The sequence below is a fragment of the Zonotrichia leucophrys genome, chromosome 7 (genome assembly GCF_028769735.1).
Source record: "Zonotrichia leucophrys gambelii isolate GWCS_2022_RI chromosome 7, RI_Zleu_2.0, whole genome shotgun sequence".
NCBI lineage: Eukaryota > Metazoa > Chordata > Aves > Passeriformes > Passerellidae > Zonotrichia > Zonotrichia leucophrys.
The window spans coordinates 18,748,435-18,770,914 of record NC_088177.1 but is presented as its reverse complement, the minus strand read 5'-3'; the positions used below and the strand labels follow the sequence as shown (position 1 = coordinate 18,770,914).

At 37.5% G+C, this 22,480-nt stretch overlaps 2 protein-coding genes across 8 annotated transcripts in view; both read right to left on the bottom strand.

The window, feature by feature from the left end:
- Positions 1-11,470, bottom strand: part of AOX1 (aldehyde oxidase 1) — a 49,501-nt gene extending 38,031 nt beyond the window's left edge. For 4 of the 7 annotated variants that reach the window (XM_064717920.1, XM_064717919.1, XM_064717918.1 and 1 more), the window contains exons 1-10: positions 9,125-9,282; positions 8,145-8,202; positions 7,092-7,188; positions 4,925-5,033; positions 4,261-4,387; positions 3,310-3,371; positions 2,629-2,709; positions 1,726-1,806; positions 526-670; positions 265-357 (exon numbers count right to left, since the gene is read on the bottom strand). In XM_064717920.1, the coding sequence (XP_064573990.1) occupies positions 265-357; positions 526-670; positions 1,726-1,806; positions 2,629-2,709; positions 3,310-3,371; positions 4,261-4,387; positions 4,925-5,033; positions 7,092-7,188; positions 8,145-8,202; positions 9,125-9,184 (913 nt within the window). In that variant the 5' untranslated portion in view covers positions 9,185-9,282. Of the gene's footprint in view, positions 1-264; positions 358-525; positions 671-1,725; positions 1,807-2,628; positions 2,710-3,309; positions 3,372-4,260; positions 4,388-4,924; positions 5,034-5,483; positions 5,612-7,091; positions 7,189-8,144; positions 8,203-8,901; positions 9,030-9,124; positions 9,283-9,752; positions 9,873-11,163 lie in introns of those variants that run through there. The other 3 variants (XM_064717922.1, XM_064717921.1, XM_064717923.1) reach the window with 3 other exon arrangements.
- Positions 11,471-12,803: 1,333 nt separating this feature from the next.
- Positions 12,804-21,020, bottom strand: SGO2 (shugoshin 2). The gene is made up of 8 exons (XM_064718307.1): positions 20,869-21,020; positions 20,130-20,305; positions 19,706-19,783; positions 18,877-18,959; positions 18,268-18,494; positions 15,852-17,810; positions 14,905-15,049; positions 12,804-13,277 (listed from the first exon to the last, which is right to left on the bottom strand). The coding sequence occupies exons 1-8, from the start codon at positions 21,011-21,013 to the stop codon at positions 13,172-13,174; spliced, it is 2,919 nt and encodes a 972-aa protein (XP_064574377.1). The 5' UTR covers positions 21,014-21,020; the 3' UTR covers positions 12,804-13,171.
- Between the last annotated feature and the right edge of the window lie 1,460 nt (positions 21,021-22,480).

The following is a 22,480-nucleotide window of genomic DNA, read 5'->3' as shown; positions in this document are numbered from 1 at the left end:
AGAGCAAATACCGCATGACTGATCACCAGAACCAGTATTACCAGAATAATCACCCTTGCACTAAGGCCCAAGATAATATTGCTGGTCAGCTCTGCACTGAGTCAGGAAGACAAAACCCTCCTGCACTGCGTTGTTGGCAACAGCCCCTTGACCTGGGAAACAGCCAAGCACGCTTGGGAATGAGTTGCTCAGCACTCTGGAATGGTGCAGCATTCCTTACTGCAAAGAAATCATCTACTTTGGAAAAAAGTAATATTTACTGACCATCATTTGTGTATTTCAGCACATTCAGATCAGGGATCCTTGCAGGAGCAATAAGAACTGGATGGAACACACGTCTGAACTTCATGTCAGGTCCTACAAGATAGGAATAGACGCAGACAAAAGCTTTTCCGTAACGACAGCTCCCACATACTGGAACGTAAGCTTAGGGATGAAGATGCAAAAAGAACCACAAACGTAGCCCCAGTCCTCTCATGCACGCTGGAGCTAAAGCAACAGTGGCTGTTCTGATCACATACATACCCACACTGGTGTTCCCAACCACAAGAGGTGCTTTAGGGTAGGTGGCTTTCAGATCCAGCAGTTCATCCAAGCTTACAGGAGAAATCCATGTTACTCGCTCCCCACGAAAAACCAGAGTTCTTTTTGGTTGATTTTCTGCCATTCTCTGATGGAGAAACATGGCAGATTTAAATATTTAGACATACAGACAGAAGTGAGGTCTAATAGACAACAGACTGAAAGTCAAAAATGTTCTTAAACAACAGCAATTCTACACAGTCCTTTAAAATTGGATAAAAAGGGGACAGAAATGTTATGCTGGCTAATGTTTGCACAATGGTGAAAGTCGAGACTGTGTGGGTGAAAGGTCTTCAAGTAATTCCAGTGGGCTAATAAACAAGAATGATAATAAACAGTCCCCTAGCAAAAGATGTAGGGATAGATCCTGCAATTGCTAAAACTGTTAAAAAAGCGATTAAAAAATACTTAGTAGTAGTTCTTGGAGAGCACCAATGGCACTGACAGCAGCATCCCCTTCTAGATTATGCATACACTTAAGTGTCTCTGGCTGTTCTAGCACTGATCACTTGGAAATAGCTTGTGAACCAGTGCTGGTACAAACACACAGTAAAGAACTCCTGTCCTGCAGTCATCAATCTTTCTCCAGAAGCAGTCAGCTAACTACAGAATCTGGCTTTGAATCTCTGCAATGGTAATAAAGTAAAACAAACAGCATTCAGTTTTTCTAGGGCAAATACTGCTGTCAATAATTAAGGATGCCTAACGCTTTCAATTCCAGCTGTTTATATCTTTGGCATACCTTAATCACAGGGTAAGGGTAATCTAAACACTCTCTGATCTGGGTGGCCATCTGAGAAAGGACTAACACAACTATTAAGCCACAAAACTGTTTTCCAATGTTAAAAATTGTTTGCCATTCAGTTTGCTGTGAAGTATTTTTATCTTCAGCTGCTGGACTGAAAATTCAGTTTAAGTTGCTTCTTTATCTTCTCACCTGACATCTAACTCTGCAGCTTCATTTTCTCAATATGACTTTTTTTTGGTATGCGAATATTCAATAAGCTTACTGGGCAAAAGTACAACAAGGAGTATAATAACATTAAAACGTTCTGACATTTCTTCTGATGAATTACTGCTAAGCAGGACTTAAGAATTAATTCTGAACAGAGCAACAAATAGTCTATAAGCAGCAAAAGATACCATTAGTTCTGGAGGGAAGATAAGCTCCTGGGTGGGATCTAAGGGCTGGAATTCATCTGCTGAAAACAGGCTGGTGGACACCTTAAAAAGAAGACAAGCAGAGACCAAGAATTTTCTCTCATCATTAATTTCACAAAACAATAATAAAAGCAAAGCCAAACCAATAGACTGCCACTAAAAAATTTAGTAATTTCAATATCATTTGGATTTGTTTTTAAATCACCATGCATCATTTGGAGGTGCTGAGGTGAAAGAAGTGTTCATAATATTTTCTTAAATGTTACTGCTAACACAAATGACAGGGCAGAAGGAAGCAACTGAAGGACTAAGGACAGGCTTCCTGTAGTTCTACTGTAACAAAGTAGCTTCATGCCAACCTAAAGTACTGAAAACCCAAAGAGGTAGATCAGCTATTACTGAAAGAAAATTAAGAACAAGGTGAAATACTTGTATGGATAAGAGGTTTCACATAAAATCACAATCAAAGCTCTAACTTTTTAGAGTGTATCAATTCTTCAGAGTCAAGTCAGCAGTTTTCCTAAGATACCAGTACTCAGAGCATCACTGATCATTGATTTAAGCAAATTTCACATATGCCCTAATGTCTTTCACAATATAATTCTCACTGTATTGGTAAAGCTCAGACTATTAATAGTACTGACCCTGAAGAGCTGTTCAAATCTCAGCTCTGGAGACCCAAACTACCTTATACCAACTGTCTGACACAGATAGTGCTATCAGAGCCCCCCATACAAATTTACACATAGAATCCTCAATTTTTCAAAATATTTCCAAGTTTCTCATGAGGAAAAATAAAATATCATACTTATCAAATACTATATGCAATATTCTTTCTCTAAGTTTTATATTGAAGCAGGGTCAGTAGCATATTTAAAACTTTACCTTCTCTTCATTGTCAAACAAATTATCTTCCTGATCCAAGCAACATTTTCCATTTGCTTTTCTTTGACAACAAATGGATTCCTAAAATAGGAAAATCCCATTAGTGACATACTGCCCAGAATGGCAATGAGTTAAAGCTCTTAAGATAAGAGTGACTCTGTATTTCAATAAAGTTCTAGATGAAGTTTAATAACAAGCTGAATTAGAAGGATTAAGTGTTAAAGGAATGATATTAAAAAATTATTTTAAGTCATCAAATGTTGACATCCTTAATACAAAATAATTCCCACTGTGTAGAATTCTTTTGACATTGTGAGAGCAGATGCAGATGGTCTGTATTGTTTCCTTTACCAACTGTTCACTCCCATTTCTCCTTGGTAGGTTTCTGACACATTGCAGTGCGTGATAAATTCTAAGAACGTGGACTGAAATTCTGCTTTTATTCATGCCAGTACTAACTCACAGTAAACCACATGGAGTTACTTCAGATTACTTCTCATAATCCAGGCTAGACATTATGTTCAATTCTGTTTATCAATTTTTCTAAGGGGTTAGGCCATTTACTCAGAATGACACCTTTAAACAGAGGGAAGGGATGATCTCAGTGAAAATCTTGATGGCCTGTATATGCATATACACTGATGCCCCCAGTCTAGCACTCCTATCACCAGTACTTCTTACCTTACAGAAGGTTTTACAGGCATCTAAGATTGGCCTGTATCCAGTACAGCGGCACAAGTTCCCTGAAGGAAGGAAATCAGTCAGAAAAGGTTTTGCTCTAAAGATGTGGCTTTAGAACGTCATATATTTATGTGAGTCTTGTGTTTTTTAAGCTCAAGGAGAAGTGTCAGCTCTCAAAAATAAAAAATAGAACAGTGGCACAAGACTTAGGACCTTGCAGCTCCTGACAAAAAATGCTGTTGTTTCAAGGGGAGTATGAAACAGTTGAGATTTGCACAACAGTGAATGCTGGCTCCAGGTCAGCAGGAGAATAAGAGATTGTACAGTATTTTTTACCCACTCAAAATATTGTTCTCTTTCCCCCTGACTTTTTTTCTAGAGGTGAAGGAAACTAACGTTACACCTTTAAACTCACCACACAGCAACAGGAAATGTCTTTGGCTCCACTGTGGCTCTAGAGCACAACAGATGACAGAAGGCTATTTTACCTACAATAAATGCTCACACTTTCCCTTACTGAAGATAAGGCCAAGAGATGCAGACTATCTGTTTTAATCCTACTGCAAAGGGCCTGTCCTGCAAGGTTTATGACATTCTCAACACCAGCTATAAAGGGACCTTGGAGATGCTCAGATGCAGCTGATTCTCCAATATGACATAATTTTTGCACATCTGATTTTAAGCATTTCAAAAGACACGTATGGGGATGTTTTGAGCACCTGAAAGAATCCACAGCTCTGTATTTCATTTTCCAGGATAAAAGAATGACAGGGAATACAAGGCCTCCATGCAGCAGCAACTCTTCTAGAAAGCACACTCTTCTAGAAAGTACTTGTAAGAGTACATCCTCCATGCATGCAGACATGTATACTCACACAGACAAGCACTCACAAAGCACCTGAAGAAATGCTTCAGGAAAACACCTGCAAGCTAAAAAGTGGCAATATTTACCAGCCAGAGCTGCAATCATTTGCTCTGAAGTTGGTTCTGGGTGGTTTCTCAGCAAAGTGTATATGGACATCACCATTCCAGGTGTGCAGAACCCACACTGGGAGCCATGGCACTTGGCAAGTCTTTCCTGAAACGAAATACCACAAACAACACTCCTTCCAGCACTCATCTCCATTCTAATGAATGCTCTCTTAAATAGATGATGCCATACAAAATGTTGCCTTGGTAATAAACCAGACTTTTTAAGTAAAACATTTAAAACAATATCAAATGCAAATAATTATTTTGGGTGTGATGTTGCTGCACATGTTGCTAAAGAAGCTAAGTAACTTTCAGCACACTTCTGTCTATTTTGCACTTATACTAAAATATGAACCAAAGGGACATTGTCCAAGATGTGTCATTAGCCCAAAGAGAGCAGAGCCTGACCCACTGCAACAATCATCACATATCAACTACTTGATCAGACTGTCAATACTAAAGTAAGATCCATCATCAGCCTTGATCAATCAACCACCAGAAAACAACGTTGCCCTCTGTTGTCACTTAGCAGGGAAAACAACAATCTTATTAAATTCCCATGCCCTAAAAGCACTGTCACTAAATCCATTCCATCCAAAAAAGAAATCGGTAATCTTCCTATACAGTGACACTGCACTCTCACCTGAACTGGATGAATCCTGGTTTTGGTACTTCCAATACCTTCCACTGTAGTCACTGCTGCACCATACAAGGAGCAAATGGGAAGCAAACATGCATTGGCTGAATAGTGTCTTTGGAACACAAAGGGGAATAAAGAACATGAATATTATTTCAATAAACAAGTCTGAGTATTATTTTTCTGTCAATCAAGACATAGCTCATACTTACATACAAAGCAGCCACTATTAACATTTGGAATGAGAAGTGATCACTTTTTAGCTATGTCTCTTGACCCCCATATAAAAGCATATCTATAAGGATAATTCAATGGAATTTACATCTTCCTTAATACCTCAGCCTTTTCTAATTGCCCTCTTGTCTCTCTTGCCCACAAGGAATCTGTCAACTGTATTTTGAAGGAGAAAAGTAGGGAAAGGAAGATTGCTGTAGTCATCAGAAGAAAGTAAAGAATTACTGCTGCAAACTTATAATCAAAATTCCGATCCACAGGAAATTCTGATGTAAAATAAATACCATTGTTCCGATTTAGGAACAATGCTGCAGCATAAGCCACAGCATACCTTGCAGTTGATAAGGCCATGATCCACAGAGTATCATCACACAATTCAGAAAGCTTCAACTCACAGAGTAACATCATACCACTTTAGAAGGCTTCAGGAGTATGCCCATACAGAGTAACATTATGTCACTTCAGAAGGCTGCAAGTGTCTGCCCTTCTTGCTCTTTAGCCCAGCCTTTTATCCCCTCATGTTGATGCATTGCACCTGTGTGCCCTCTGTTCCCTTTGGTGATTGGTCACTGCCCCTGGGCACTCCAGGGCTCATTGCTGTCAGTGCTGCTCACCTGACCTACACAGCTGTAGCCCACTGGGGATGAGGCTCGGCCACAGCCCCACTCCCAGTCACCACAAACGGTGCACCTACAGAGCAACACACCAAAATGAAAATTCTTCAAAGCATTTAATAATTTCAATAAAATTATTTAAAATTATTGGGTTTTAATACAGTTTAATTTTTTTCAGTAGTCTGCTTTAATTTTAGCTCTTTCATTAACTTTAAACATTTTCATTTGTGTTGCATTCCAATGTAATGTAACTGTACAAAAGGACAACTGGAATGTTTTTTCCCCACTCAATAAACACTTCAGCGTACAATGACATGTAACCATTTAACAATTTGATTCATGTTTTCTCAACTTAAAAGCAATTTATTCCACTCTTTAGCTTAAGGACTCAAACTCCAGGTTTCAGTTCAAAATCTTTCTTTCTGTGGGTGGGATGTAAGGGATGGAGTTCAGTATTAAAGGGCTGAGACACACACTTGTGCCTACCCTACCTTCCCACCAATTGTATGACAGTATGCTGGTTTTGGCTGGGACAGAGTTAAATTTCTTCATAGTAGCTAGTTTGAAGCTGTGCTCTGGATTTGTGCTGGAAGCAGTGCTGGTAACACAGGGGTGTTCAGCTACTGCAGAGCAGGGCTTACACAGAGTCAAGGTCTTTTCTGCCTCTCACCCCACCCCACCAAAGAGGAGACTCTGGGAGACAACAAACTGGGAAGGACACAGCTGGGACAGCTGATGACCCAAAATGACCAAATCATATTCCATGTCATGTGGCATCATGTGCAGCATATGGAACTGAGGGAAGAAGAAGAAAGGGTGGAAGTAGTGAGTAAACTGTCTACTTTGCTTTGTTTGCACAAGCAGCTTTTGCTTTATCTATTAAACTGTCTTTTCTCAACCCAAGAGTCTTCTCCTTCAGCATTCTGATTCTCGGCCCCATTCCGCTGGGGGGAGTGAGTGAGCACCTGCACGGTTCTCAGTTCCTAGCTGGACTTAAACCACCACACTGAGCTGCAGGTAGGGGCCACATTCCAGTGGTCAAGCCAAAGGATCTTAAATTAATGCCTCCTACGACCTCTTGCAGGGGCTATCAGTATTTATTTATAAATCAAGCATTTGAGTATGATAGTTCAGCAAATTTACAATACAGCTGAATCAACAGCAATTTTTACAGCATTCTCCTTTTGGATTAAAGTGACCTTTCCTCTAGATACTTCTACTATTAAGTACAAGTTCTACAACTCTGTTTTTAAGGTTTCATGTCTGGAAATGGTATCAACAATCATAAATTTTTCTGCAGTTTCAAAATATTCTGTTGAGGATACCGTATCTTCTTTGAAGCTGGCTCATAAGTTGATATCATCACTGTGCAAGCACCACAACCACCTCCTCCACAGCCATACTTAGTTCCTGTAAGACAGACTGAAAATGTTGTCATTAGGGAAAATAATTATCTGGTTCCATTCTGGGCTTTATTCCACTCTAAGGCTTGAGACAACCTTTTTTCCTAAACTCCTAAGGAACACAGAATTTGTTTGGTATCAGCATACGTACTGGATTCTGTTCTATATTGGAATAAATATTCAGTGAAAGAAAGATGGAAGCTAAGAAGTTACATGACCAAAATCCTCTTCCCAAGAAAGCAGAAAACTTGATTATAATTTCTTTTGGAAGAGGAGTAAGTTGTGACAGGAAAAGGGAAGTGAAAATTACTTCTCCAAGTGAAAATTGGAAAGGAAGAAATATGTAACGGGCAAACCAGCTGTATATCTGAAATTCCAGTGGAACACTAAAACAAATTTCCCAGTTTCTCCCAGAAGGCCCATTTATATACAGGATATTTGCCTTGCATCGCATCTGAAGGATCACACTTCTGAGAGAAGTGCTCATTTCTGTGAATCTGGAACAGTGGCCAGTCTAAAACTGTGAATCAACAAACAGCTACTTTAATGTTCCAATGCCACCAAAAGAAGATGCCTTTTTGCCCCTCAAAATTCCATCAGTCTCAGGCTTTCATCACAAGATCTCCCCTTTACCAGGAGAGAGATTATTACAAAGCCTGGGGACTCATACTCCATCAAGTTACTGACCCCTAGGTTTTTAGACTTCTTTATGAGGTGGGAGGGGAGGAACACAGACACATATTCATTGTGCCTGATGGCATAATTTCTCTCTTTAAAAAGCCAGGCTAAAAATAGAGCAGCTCAACTGAAGAATATTTGGATTAAGAAAGAGACATCATTTAGTGCAGTTGATTTATCTTAAAGCTATCACAACTTCCTTAATCTGGTAACTAAACCTTGAATTAAAATTTCTTAGAATTTTACTTGAATAAGGCTTTCATGAGTGACTTTAGGGAACAGACAAGAAAAGGATACGCCTCTTTCGCAGATAAGCCAAGAGCATTTGTTCAGGATCAGCATTTTTCTCTATTATCTACAGCAAGAAAGTAAAAACAAAGTTTAATTAAGAAACCAAGGCATTTCGTAATTCAGGGCACAGAATACATTCACACAAGGCCAGAAGAGAATCCTTCTCTGGTTCCCTCTCCTAGTACTACACTAATTGCCAAACACCACAGGAGAGTTTGGACTCCTGGAAACTCCTTTTCAGACACATACACTTCCAGAAAAGAACTGTTAGGGCACCTAGCAAGCACTAAAAATAACTGGTGCTCAGTGAAATGTTATACTGAGGGAACTGACCTTCGGCCACACTAGAAATAAAAATGCAGAACTTTAAAGACAGCATAAAGAACTAACTAATGATTTACAGATTTTAAAGTCTCCCTGGCACTCTGACATACCGGAATAAACATTAGAGGAAGTCCGTAAGGCTATCGGCAGTAGCGATTTCTTTTCTAGTTTTATTTATATTAACCTCCACTTGCTGTGAGAAACTGACAACAGAAATATCCACATTCTTGATCGAGTACAGAATCTCTTATTTGGTCACTTAGAAACAGCTAGTTCCTTACACTTGGTTTGGATCAACAACCAGTCCTAGCAATATTATCTTTATGCTCAATAGTCCAACTTTGGGCACTAAAGTCTTGCTTTCAATTGTGCCTCCGAAAACCTGACACCACCGAAGATGAGAAGCCAGACATCCAAGTGGAAAAAGGGGTTTGCTTACCAGCCAAGTTTGATACCCAGCTGAAAGTGTGTTTCACTTTGACACACTTTTTCTCCCAAACATAGCAGAGCTAGCCAAAATGGGATGCAACCATCCGACCTTCTTCCGGAGGTTTGTGTGAGGCTCCGGTTACACTCGTTCGAATAAATCTGAGGAAGCCAAATCTATGCCCTTCGGGGTTGCTTCAGGCACAGCAGCCCCTCCCTCCCCGGCCCGTACTTACCTTCCTCCCATTCACATAGAACACGAGCTCCTGAGCGGCCGCGGCCCCTTGCTGCGCCATCGTTCGCAGCCCGGCCCGGGAGCAGCCGGGCAAGCGCGCAGCTGGACGCGCCTCGTTATCCGGGGCGGGGCGGGGCCGCGGGGCGGGCGCGGAGTGCGGGGCCGAGTCAGGTGGTAACACGGACATTGTTTCCAACAAATATTGATTTACTTCAGCTTTCTAAAGTGTTATTTAAGTGTTGAAAAACGAAGTCGTGCCTCGCACTTTCTCAAAGGACGCAGGTGTTCTTGCAGAGCTAAACAGCAACGTTAACACTGTGCACTGTTATCGGGTTCTTATAATATCACCAAGAGTAATTTGAAATTGAGATAAAATCCAGCAATGTAGTGATCGTGGGACCAATGAGGTTTTTTTGCTATATTTGCGTTCACAAAATAATCAGCAGTAAGGTTCAGGTATCATAACCATTTGTAAGGGCTAGTTGTGCAGGAAAGATTTTATAGAAAAAATACTTTACTCTTTTTGTAGAATCAAAATATATGGAATTAATTTACTACAAAATTTCAATTAGAAAAAGTAAACATGAGAAAAAAACAACTTTAAAACTATAAAAAGAAGTTCAAATTACCTCATTCTCCGCAAAATTCTCCTAATTCTTGGTGATTGCTACAAATAGATTTTTATGTCAAAAATCATGAGCTGCTTTTTCATAATTTTCCTGGAAAGAGCTTCTAATATATCAAATGACCTGGTAAAACAATCACATATAGTGAAGTTTCAAAGACAATGCAACATTCTTCATGCTGCTTTTATGTTATCATTTTTTGTAACAATAAAAAGAAATGCAACCTCGGAAATAACAAAGTGAGTTTTCTCTGTGTTCTATTATTGAACATCAATTTCAGCAACAAGAGTGAGGATGGAGAAAACAAGGAAAGAAGGGCAGTAGCAATAATATGATTTTACAGTTACTTAGCTTCTGTGATCTTCAGGCCACTTTCTTTATACTTTTTTACTTGGAAGGATATCTATACTAAAGGAATGGAAGAAATGAAGGCATAAACCCCCAGGCCTTTTACTTTTATTGAAAATTTCATGCTTGTATTTGGAACACCCTAGTAGTCTAGCTGGTAACACCTGAGGCTGTGTGGAACAACAGGACCTTCACTGAAAAAATAATTAAGCCAGTCCCCAATGAGATTATTTATTTTCTGGGAAGATAAAACATGTGCCTCTGTTTCTAGCTTTCAAACCATAGGCAGTAGAGAGAAACAACCATTTAAAAAACCATTGTGTTTTGCTGCTGCAGTGCTAGCACTGGGAACACAAGTTTTAACAGGTATTTCTTGATGGTTTCTAAGGTCACAGCTGCTGATGTTGATAAATAGTGGAAGCTAGCAAGAACATTTCAATTAAACAGAAAATAAATTAATTTCAAACTTAGTAATAAAAGCCAAGGAAAATGCTTAATAATTTCTATGTGTACTTCCTTCTAAAAAATAACATTGAAAAAGGATAGAATCTATCTTCCCAACCATTTCTGCACCTCTTCACAATAGTCTTGGTGAATGTGGTGATGTACACAGCATGTACCAGAAAGAAAAAAGTCTGCCTGCTGAAACTTCCCAAATAATGTTAACAGCTGTTTTGCAGTGCAGATGACATTGCCTGGGTGATGAGGTAAGTTTTTTATTGGAAGAATTGTCATACTAATTGAATACTCTATTTGTACTGCAAGGTTCTATATGAAAACACCTTGCTCTACTTACTGCTGTATAATTACAATCTCTACATGATCTTTGCAACTGATAACCACAGCTAGAAAACTCTCTGTTTAGGGAATACTTAGTCCCCTCACTAGTGATATATTTAACTCTAAATTCATATATGGAAAGTCCTACAGGATCTTGAGGAAGCTGCCTTGGGGCTACAGACCATAACAAAATAACCACAGTAGAAAACAGTTGTGGTATTACTTAATTGTTTGTAAATAACACCCTTATGCCTCTTAGCGTTTATGGTTATAGTTCCAGACTTACATGTAGAATGGACACACCTGAAAGTCATATCCAGGAGTGTGTTCTGATATGTATCAGTCCTTTTCTGTCAAAATACACAGCTGAAATGCTGGCAACTCACAGGAGAGGGATGTAGGTTCCTCCTATTGAACTTCTTGAGATTCCTCTCAGCACATTTCTCCAGCCTGACCAGATCCTCTGAATGGTGACAGAACCATGGGGTATTTCAGCCACTCCTTCCAGTTTCTGATCACCTGCAGGCTTGTGTAGGGTGCACTGGCTCATACAGGCTGTTAGTGAACGTGTTCATCACTGCTGGCAGCACTGTGAAACCCTAATCAGCTCTAATGTTTTGCCTCCAGCTGGACCATTTGGCACTAATCACAACCTTCCAGCTTTTCCACTCACCTCACTGTGCCCTTAACAAATCCATACTTTGTGAGTTTGTCTGTGGAATGTTATCAGAGAAGATATCAAAAGCCCTACTATAATTGACACAAACATGTAGTGCTCTGCCCTCACCCACCAAGGTAGTTGGAAAAGTCTATCAGGTTCATAAAGCCTGATTTCCTGATTGCAAATCAATGCCATCTGCTCCCAACCACCTTCTTGTCTTAAACATCTGTTAAAGCACTAATTTCTCCATTAACTTCCAGCTTACAATGTAATCTACAATGAAGTACAAAGAGTATATTTAAAATAATGTTTTAAATAATATATTATAATTTTTAAAAGAATATATTGTATTTTAAGAATATACTTTTAAAGAATACATTATAAATTTAAGAATATCAGTTACACCTCTTAAAAAGAGACATGCTGTATTAGACAAAAGGTCAAGCTAACCAAAGAACTGGTCTCTGAGAGGGTAACCGGGCAATGTCCTTGGAAAAGGTACAAAAATTGGCAAAAGGCATAGTAAGGCTTCTCCAGACCCATCTTCCAGCCTTCAAAAATTTGCAATTCAGGAACATCCTATGCCAGAAATGGTTTTTCTGGTAATTCTTCCTAGATTTTTCTTCCATTAATGTGTCTGATCAATTTTTAAGCCTGTGTTAACTAGTAACATCTACTGCATATGCATGAAGAACCACTATCTATAACCAAAAGAAGTTAATTTGGATCTCTATCTCATTAAAAATGCCTCTCTGTTGCAAAATTAACCTGAACCTTATCTATTGTAATGTGTAAAAGCTGTGCAGGTAGTGAGCCTCTGGTAGCATCTACAAATCAGGTACTACAAGAAAACTGTCAGCTGACAGCACATTATGGAATGCAGAGGGGAAGCAGTACAAAACCTGAAATCTGAATGGTATGACATTATTGTATTTATTACTTGTCACATGGGCAGTCTCAATTGGAAACTCAAGGTGTTGCTTTCTCTAGACCCTATTTGCTACTGAATTCTTACTGCAGTGCTTTTTTCTTCCTTGCTACCTCTGGCATATACTGTGGGCACTTGACTTCCCTCCATTATTTATTTCTCAATGAGATTTCCTTATTCAAATCTCAGTGTGATTCTGTCAAATCCAAAAGTCAACTATCAAAAAAAGACTATCTCCATCTATTTCAATAAATTCATAAAAATTTGGTATGCATGTATCCATTCCAACCAGCACTGAGAACAGGTTCCACTCAAAATAAACATGAAAAACTCACAGTACAATTCCCAAAGCTTGTTTATTTTTATTTCTCATTAAAACATATATTTTCTAATAATTTAAGAAATGCTGCAAACTGTTTGAACAGATCAAAAATTACTGACCTGAGATGCAAAACAGGAGTGAGCCTCACCTGTATAAGCCTTCCTCAGTAAAGTATTCTGTGCCCCTTTTACAGAGGTTCTTCTCCAGAAAACTTCACTGTGGAAGACCTTACTAATCAAAGAACAACAAAGAGTCTATATTGCTAAACATTTAGCAATTAGTGGCAAAATTAAACATTTAGCATTTAGTGGCAATGTGTCATATATACATAAACAATTGTACCCATTTTAGAAGTATTGTCCATAAAGGCAATTCTCTCTTCCTCAATAAAATTTTGATTTGCTTTTAAAATTTCCTTTATTTTTTACTTTGTAGACTGGGGAATTCAGGAATTGTGTATCTGTAAATCGATCCCCTCTCCTTAATTTGCTGTAAAGAAAAGAAGTAAAAAACATCAGGTATGAATATCATCAAGCACATGTGCAGCTACAGTAATGTGATCACAATAATTCACATGGTAAATAGCACTAATGAAAGCTGGATACACTAAAGAAATTAAACTCGCGGAAAATAAGTATGCATGAAAAAGCAAGACACTACTGCTTTCCAAAATAATGCTGGAAATATGTGACCTCTATCATATTAGGATGTGATATTTCTGTAAAAAAAATTCAAAACTTGTTTACACTGAGCACTTAACAGCACCCATTCAGGACAGTGTAAATTTAACTGTAATATAAATAGGAGACAACAATCTAAAATCTTAGATTGGCATCAACATTTTTTTCTTAGTTACCATTTCTCAGAAATACAGAACTTATCATTTTGGGGTAAAAGAGTGGCAATGTGTCAGTGTATAATACTGTAGAATTTTAACATATAAGTGAATTAATAAAATAAAAGTGTGACTCTAATACCTTACCATTTTTTATAAGTTATCTGGTATAAATATTTCTGAATTGCCAGTGGTAAAGTGAAGACTTTCTCCATTACTTTTAGCTCCTACTTTTCCTCACTCACTGCTTCAACTGTTAGCTTACTCACAGAAGTAAAAAATATTTTGAGGTTGTATGAGAACAGTGCTCTATTTTTTTTCAGTTTGTGCATTCATCCTCTCCTACCACAGTATTGCCAGAAAAAAAGGCTTTTTATACCTTTGTCATAAAGTAAGTTGGGATAATCCTTTCACTCTCTTCCCTGTTCTAGGGAAGCCTTTCTGTCTTTACCTCATGAATACACATCCTACTAACACACACTCAACACAGTGGAACTGTTCCTTAAATTAATATTATACTTTAAAAAAAAATCCAAACCAAACAGAAAAACCTCAACAACTTTCTGGCAAAAATCTCACAGAATATTTTCAGAAGTAGTGAACCTCAAGGTCCATTTATATTTAGATCTATTTATGTAAGAGCAAATATATTAGTTTTCTTAATGGAAGTTTGGGTTTCAAATTCCCTTTTAAATTTCAGAAGTTATTTCACAATTTATGTCTTGTCTTTTAATAATCTACAAAATCCTCTGCCACTAAACTTACCAAGAATAATAAGAGGCAAATTAATTATAAAATAATTTATCCAATATAACCAACTAGCAAATTAATATATCTTAAATAATTTTTTATATTATATAGAGATAGTTAAATTTAAATGACTGAATTATATAATATTAGTACATAAATTTCCTTTCCATTTGACAAGATTACAAGGGCATTATATTACAAGGACATAAATTATGGTATAATTTACCTTTAAGTATAACATTCATAATTATTCATCTCTAAAGGGGATTATATCATGATAAACATTAAGATTCACTATTATTTTCTATTAGTCCAAACTATATTTTAGAATTTGAATACTATTGTTGTCTTACTTTAGTACATGGAAATTCTGCCACACTAACTGGAGAAGCCTTATATCAACACTGAAGTATCTTTGCAAAAGATTTGTGAGAGCTCAACTGTTTATTCAGGGGTTTAACACCTGATGTTTACTGGGGTAGTTACGTACACAAAGGACAAGAACAAAAGCCCCAATTGATGTGCACCTACCTCTGCAGACTGGGTTCCTTGTAGCAAACAGTGGGTCTGCCTCGTCTCACTGCTGCTGCTGAAGCTTCTAAAGTTTGGGGGGATTTAGGTACAGAAGTCTGAATTTGTATACTAGTATTTGTCAGTTCTTGGAGAGCTTTTCTCCCTGTAAATACAGCAGTTTACATGCTTCATTTTAAATATTTTGTGAATCATTATGTAAACTTCAATTAGTAATAATTTTTGATATGTTTTTTGCAATTCAGCCACATTGATTACTGCTCCTATGCTGAAGGTACACAGCATAACTCCATTTTATTAACTCCATTACATTGTATTATGATAATTGTATTTATTATAGAAGAATTTAAACCTATCTTTCAGATTTTTTAAAGTTTTCTTATGTTCTTTATGTATCGTACTTTAAAAAATAGATTGTCACATCAAAGCTGGCCCATGGGCAAGTTGTAGAAAAACCTACTCAACATACTTTCAGATATGGGAAAATTCCTGTTGAGTTGCAGTGAATGAAATTTTAAGTCCAGATATATTTTCAATTTAAGAAGGGAACAGTGTAGCCCTGTCTTGTTTCTCTTGGATAAAAGCTCAAGCTATTTTGTCTTTCTATACCCATTTTTGTGAATATAACGGAATTCTTCAAAAAAGGAATACATGCTTTAACTAAAATTGTTTCTCAAGAATGTAGACTACTTATATCTGCGCTGCTAAGTATCATCTTGGGATATATTGAAACATAACAAAGATATTAGTCACCACAATTTAAAAGGATATTGTAACTGATACATGATATAGAAGATTTAGGTGATTTTCATTCTTGTCTTTTTCTACTCCTGTTTTATCTGCTCTTAACAAGCAATGAGAGGACAGAATTAAGAGAAAACATGTTACCACTATTTCAGGCACTACCTAATTCAAAACACCTTGCTTTTTCTAGCCCACACACTTACCATGACAAGGTGTCAGAGTATTTTTGTTGTTCTGTTTAGAAATATGATCCATATTTTGTTCTGTTTTTTCAGCATCTGGTGCTTCATTACGATCATTTTGCCTGTGGATTTCAGAGCTTTTCAGTTTAGAAAAGTTGATGGAAGCATTGGGGTTATCAAGAGCTGGGAGCTCCATACCAAGAAGACTTTCCTGGGAAGAACTATCTGCCTTAAATGGCATATTCTTACAGGATTCAACTTCAATCACAGGCTTCAACTTACTCACAAAGGAATTCATTTCATGAGGGACTTCCTGGTCATCCAAAATATTCTGACTCCCCTGAGCAATATGCATGAAATAACTTTTTTCTGGTCTGGTCTCAGTAATATCAGAACTACACCTCTGTTTCTGCTTTACATGCTTATCAGGAAAATTACTTATGGGGGAGGGTTCACTTGCCACAGCTGAGGAATCTACCTTCTCTAACCTGTCAGCATCACCATCAACCTGCTCTTTAGCTTGTGGCGTATTCAGAGCGACACCATTCTGAGTAACTAAAGCTACTTGCATTTGCTGAGTTACAGCTGCTTTCTGTCCAGCCTCTGCAAGCAATGAATCCTTGTGTTTTAATTCTACATTTTTACAAACTGAGAACCGCGTGAGATTTTCCTTTGGTATCACACGTGTTTTCCGGCTGGCCTTTGCCAATGTACGCTTCAATCTGCCTGGTGAAAAATGGCTGCTCTTTTGGTCTACTTTCTGACTAACTTTATGACGGCTGTCATTTTCAGCATCTCTACCTTGTCTGTGACTACTTTTTCTGTTGTTTTTTTGCTGTGTAATATTCTTCTGGTCTTGTTTTCTCTTGCTGTTGTCACATTGGTTTATCTCTGCTTGAGATTTTTTTGAAATATATTCTCCATACTGGCCATTTTCCTCTCTACAGGATTTTTCTGTGTTTGCTTTGGAAAGGTTTTGAGAAGTCTTCCTCTTTATTGTTGGTTTGGTATCTTTCTCATTTGTACTCAGAAAGCCCTCCTGTAAAGCCAATACATCAGAAATGTTATCTTGGAATGGTAAATTTTCAGCACAATAAACTTCTGGTGGGATCTTGTTAACAGTTGAGCATGAATCTGTTTTTTGTATTCTGCTTTCCACTTCTCCAAACATTTCTGAGAATCTTACTTTATTTGTCTCTTGTTTTCTTGGATTCATTACATTAACCTGGTATGTCCTCCTGGAATCCTTAGCTTTACTTGTTCTATTCTGTTGCTCTGCAGAATTCCCTGTAGGTAGCTGTTCTGTCTGATTCTGGAATAGCTGAGTTTGTGAATCAGTAGTTACTGAAGTTTCACTATTCTCAGCCCTAGAGAGCATTTCTTCTGCATGCAGATTTGAATGGACTTCAGTCTTGCTTTTAATTTTTTCTTTATCCTTCTTAGAATATTTTACTTTTCTGAAATTTGGTAATATTTTGTCAGAACTGGCATTATTAATTTTATTTTGGTGCAATTTATAACTGCCTTTTGCTGTAACTGTGAGTAGTTCACTTGCATCACTGGCAGTCAACTCCATATCAGCATCATAGATAGTTTCTTCAGGCTTCATCTTGTCAGTAAAAAGCAGCTTGTTAAAATCTGTCTTACTTTCACTGTTAAATTTAAGAGGTGAAAGAGTAAGGCAAGACAAGTCACTTGAACCTTCCTGCAAATTCCTATCGTTGGCATTGCTGCTACTGTTGATGGTATGATGAAGCAGATTCAATGGCCTACATTTTTTATCAAAATCCTTTATATTAGGTTGAGTTTTTGGCTTCCAAAGTACTGCATTTTTCTTTCTTTCAGTCGCATTTTCATAGGATGGCAATAAGCTACCATGACATTGTTCTGTAGGCTCCTCAGACTGTTCTAAGAATTGTGTATTTTTTCCATGAGCTGGGAAGGCACTATTGCAACTTAATTCTGCACACAGTTGATTTTCTGCAAAGAGAAAAATTTCAGCAGCTTGGGGAAAAGAGGAATGGAGTGTAGTTATCTGCATAAAACTACTGAAAGCTGAACCAGAAGTATGGAAAATTATACTTTTTATTTTTAAACTGAATACACACATTCCATGGTTGGTCCTTAAAAATTTTGTAAACTGAAGCTAAATTCATAATTTACTGAAGTTGGACTTTTAAAATTGGACATAAAACTATTTTTCTGTAACTACTTGAGCTATTATTTGGTTATCATAGCTATGTAATTTCAACGAGTATTATTCTATAAATGATTGTCAGGACACCTATACTTAAGGATGAGCATTTATTTTTCACTAGTTTACTACAGTTTATGAATATTACTATACCTTCTGTATTGCACATTGAGTAATGAATTATTAAATACGAATTCTCAGAGAGCGTAAAAAATAAATCACTTTCACAGAAATACATCATACCTTTCAAAAATCTATTCTTGTCAACCACTGGTTCTGTTTCAATGAACTTTTGATTATTTGTACCAGGAGACAAGAGTGATGCAAACTTGACTTGATCTGAATGCACTTCCTCTGTCAAATTAGTGGCACACTTGTAAGAATTTGATGCTTCACCCAGAGAAGGGCTACCTTGCTGCTTTGCATTAACTGTTGCAATGAAAGGAAGCTCTGCTGGCAATTCTACAGATCTGAAAAGAGAAAATTTTACTGTGAAGATTTTTATTACATTTTCCATCATGACATTCAAGTGTTCAAAATGTTCTCTTAACAATGTATAATAGCTGAAAACAAGAACTCAAGTATGATATTGTGTTCTGTCTTGGGGCAAATGTATTTTTGATGATAGCAAATCCTGCTTTGGGCTGGTGAGATCACATGATCCAGTGAGTTACTCAAACACAAGTCTTGTCTACCGCTCTCTCTCTAAATTCTGAGCTGCAAACAGGTGATTTCTGGATTAAACAGGAAATGGTTTCTCATCACCTCAAAACTACCCAGGACAAGGTGCAAAGATCAGCTGTAAGAGAAGGCACAGACACCCAGCACCTTGGCACTTCCACAAGCACCTACCGAGCTGACTGATGGGCACTCCTGAGCCTGTCGCCAGTAGGGCTGCTTGGGCCACCTGACAGCGGAAAGGAGCTCTGGAGAGCCTTTCAAAGGAAGAGCAGCAGGCAAATACAAATAGTTAAATATTCTCTTATGTTTCAAGTATTGGAAATATCCACAGGGAAAAAAAACTCCACAAAATGAATGGGAAAAAGATACATGCACTGATGGAAGACACATGATATTCAAACACATGCAGTAATTTTAAAGCAAAATATTTTGTTACAAAATTCATCAAAATACATAACCTACTTTTATCCCAAAGGAATGTACAAACTTTCTGAATGTAGCTATAACTCATACAAACTTCATTATACATACAGAAGCACAGAGCAACACTAAGCAAGTTGAGAACAGACAACACAGTATTTTCCTTTTTTAAAAATTAATTGTATTTTTTTCCATGACACAAGGGTTAACATGGACTATGTTTTCTGGTTAAGTTTCCAGATGTAAGATATTTATTGCAGCACTAGGCAAGGAAGGCAGGTAGCTTGCTCACTACATACTGAAGTGCTAAACATTTTTTTTTTTTTGTAACCACATAATTCTTCTTTCAGGCTAACTGATATTTAACTTTCAGACACTTTGGAAAGCAGATTAAATCCTAAATTTTCAGTACAGTAAAATTAAATATATTGTAAGATACTGGTTTAATACCAAGTTTTAAGGAATTTGGGTCAGTGTTTTACAACACAAATAGTATTTCAACATTGCACTCAATTTGATGCTTTGAAAATCTTACCCTGGAAGAAAAGTTCAATATAGTAAAGTTGAAAACACATCTTACCTCAGAAGTGCTGCTTATTTCTATTGCAGTTAAGAGGTTTTCATTCAAAAATGCATCTATTCCAATAAGAGTTTTATTCTGCATATAAAAAAATATATTTTAAGTGGTAAGAAGAGACAAGATATAAAAGGTGAATCTATGCTGCAATTTTTTTTACTTAATTGAGCACTCATCTCAATACCTATAAATATAAAGGTGAACCTGGGACTAAAATAGCTATAGATATACACACTGATAGACAAAATAGTTCTAAAAAAGCTACAAAAGAAAAATAAATGTAAATATTATGCTCTCAGGTGATATAACTTCACAAATCTGAGACATGTATTTTAAGCCACCACTTTAAGAAGTAATATTGATTTTCAAAAAAAGATAAAAGCTTAGTTTAGCTCTCTAAGTTTAAACAATATGATTTGCAGCATACCAAACGGGTTAGTTTCTGACGAAGCGAGATGTTATGAAGCTGCAGTTTTTCTACTTCCTTCTGAAGAAAAATCTTCTCATTCTTTAGCTTGCGAGAATTTTCTTTTTCAACACTCAAAGCCAGAGCTAATGCTTTGTTATTTTGTTGTAAAGATACTTTAAACATAGATGAATTATCTAAAGGAGACAAAATAATATCATTTTCAACAGCTTCAATTCCAGGCTCTCTCTGTGTGAACTACCACTATATGACAACATTTTTATCTGTGGCTCTGGTGCCACAGCAGGAAAACCTAACACTTTCCAATATAAAACAGTTTATGCAGCTGTTATTCTGATGACTACTCCGTCTGTTTCAAGTTTATTTCATGCATAGATTCTGCTCTAGTCTGGATTTTTAAAAATAAGGTTATTTTAAGAAGAAAACATTTTAAAATTGATAGTTTCACAGGCATAAAAATGTTTAATAATATTTTTAAAATTATAAATTTTACAAAGTAAAATGTTAAAACATTCACATAATAAATGTGAGTTTTGACAACATAAAGAAAAAAGCTTTATATTAAAAGTATATATTTCCACTGTCTTTATGAAAACTTACTTATACTTATCTGTTACAGAATGATTGTAACAGGCAGAATTTCAGCTAATCATGTTAAACACAATTACTATTCCTTTTGAAGCCATACATACATTCTAAGTACAGTATACAGCTTCAGTTTTATTTTAACAGGACTTACTTATTAATTTAGTTTTGATTTTAGAAGCTAAAGAAGCATTCCATTTTGCAGCTTGTAATGCTCCATCCCTCTTCTTCATCCATCCTTTAGCAGCATTTGAGGTGAAGACAGCACATGACGATTTAGCAGTTGCACCTTTATCCATCCTCAAAATCAATCTGCACACCGTCAAGGGAAACGTCCAAATAAATAAATGGTCTTTCTGACCCTTTTCAAAATTGAGTTTATTATGTCTTGTAAGAATTTCTGTGTCTGAAGCTGAAAGAATTGCTTCTGTCTTCACCTTTTTTCAGTTAATTAAAACAGATTAATTAATTAATCAACACAATGAGACATGAACACAGAGAAACACAATACTTAACTAGTTAACCATGAAACCTGAAAAAAATTTTTAGCTTGTCTATTCCCTCAAAAGGGGAAAGCCCCAGGTTCTACTACTTCGCAATACGACCAGACCAGCTTGTGCTTTGTCAGACAGATGTAAAACTGACGCATTTGAATGAATCGCATTACAAACATTGCAAAGTTAATCCAAAAGAGACCGAGAGGGAGAAGCGGACACCGGCGGGCCAGCGGAGGTACGTGAGGCCGGGGTCGCGCCCCGGCAAGGCCCCGGCGAGGCCCCGCCCGAGCCCTCAGGGCCAACGGCCGCGCGCGCGCCAGGGGCCTCCGCGAGGCGGCGCCGTTGGGCCGGGCGCGCGCGGGGCCGGGCGGGGCGCGCGGGGCTCCGGAGCGGGAGCGGCCGGCGGCGCGGGGCTCAGCGAGTGCGGAATGGGCCGCGGTAAAGGAGCTCAGCTGGGCTCTCCCCTTCGGCCAAGGGTGTCTCAGAACTGGTAAAACAGCCGTCATTAACCGCTAATCCACGGTTCCGGCTCTTCAGTGACATCTCTGAGTGGTTTAAAAAGGAGTTGGGTGTTTGTAACTTCCCAGCTACGTACCATTTTCAATACCAACCATTAATAACATACAATTAAATTTTAAAAACCAAACATTAAAGATATGAACGCTTAGCATCAATCTCAGTGTACTGTGAGGAAGGGAGTAGGAAGCTCCAGATACTCCAGAGTTTGAGATGTTTGGCCTTCAGTTCAAAGACTTCCTTTAGGTTTAAGGGGGAAAAACAAGCAATTCCTTCTCAGTGGCAAGTTAAATTTCTTTGTGGCTGATTTTGAGCTATTAGTAATACATGGAATAACAATGTATAGACAGACATCAGGTAGTTAGGAATACAGCCACGATAAATTTACAGCCTAGTAGATTATATGCTGCTTGCATACCTACAGACCTGGAAGGGCAGGAAGTCTCTGACAACAGAATTTGAGCAAGCCCAGTTTTAATGTGGTTCAGGTAATATCAAGACTGTGAATTGCCTGGAAGTACTTTAATCTAATTCAATGCTTTTCCCCAAAATCTCTTTTAAGTCCAAAAGCCCTTTAACACTTTCTTCACATACATTCTCTTTTACTGGCTACATGTGCCCAGTTCTACCATTAGCTTAGGTAGACATTAATTGCTAAATTTGATCCAGGAATTGGTAATTTTAGAGTAAGCTGAATTAATGTTTTTTGAAGATTTACAGAGATTCAGAAGGTTGAAATAAAAAGCATCAGTT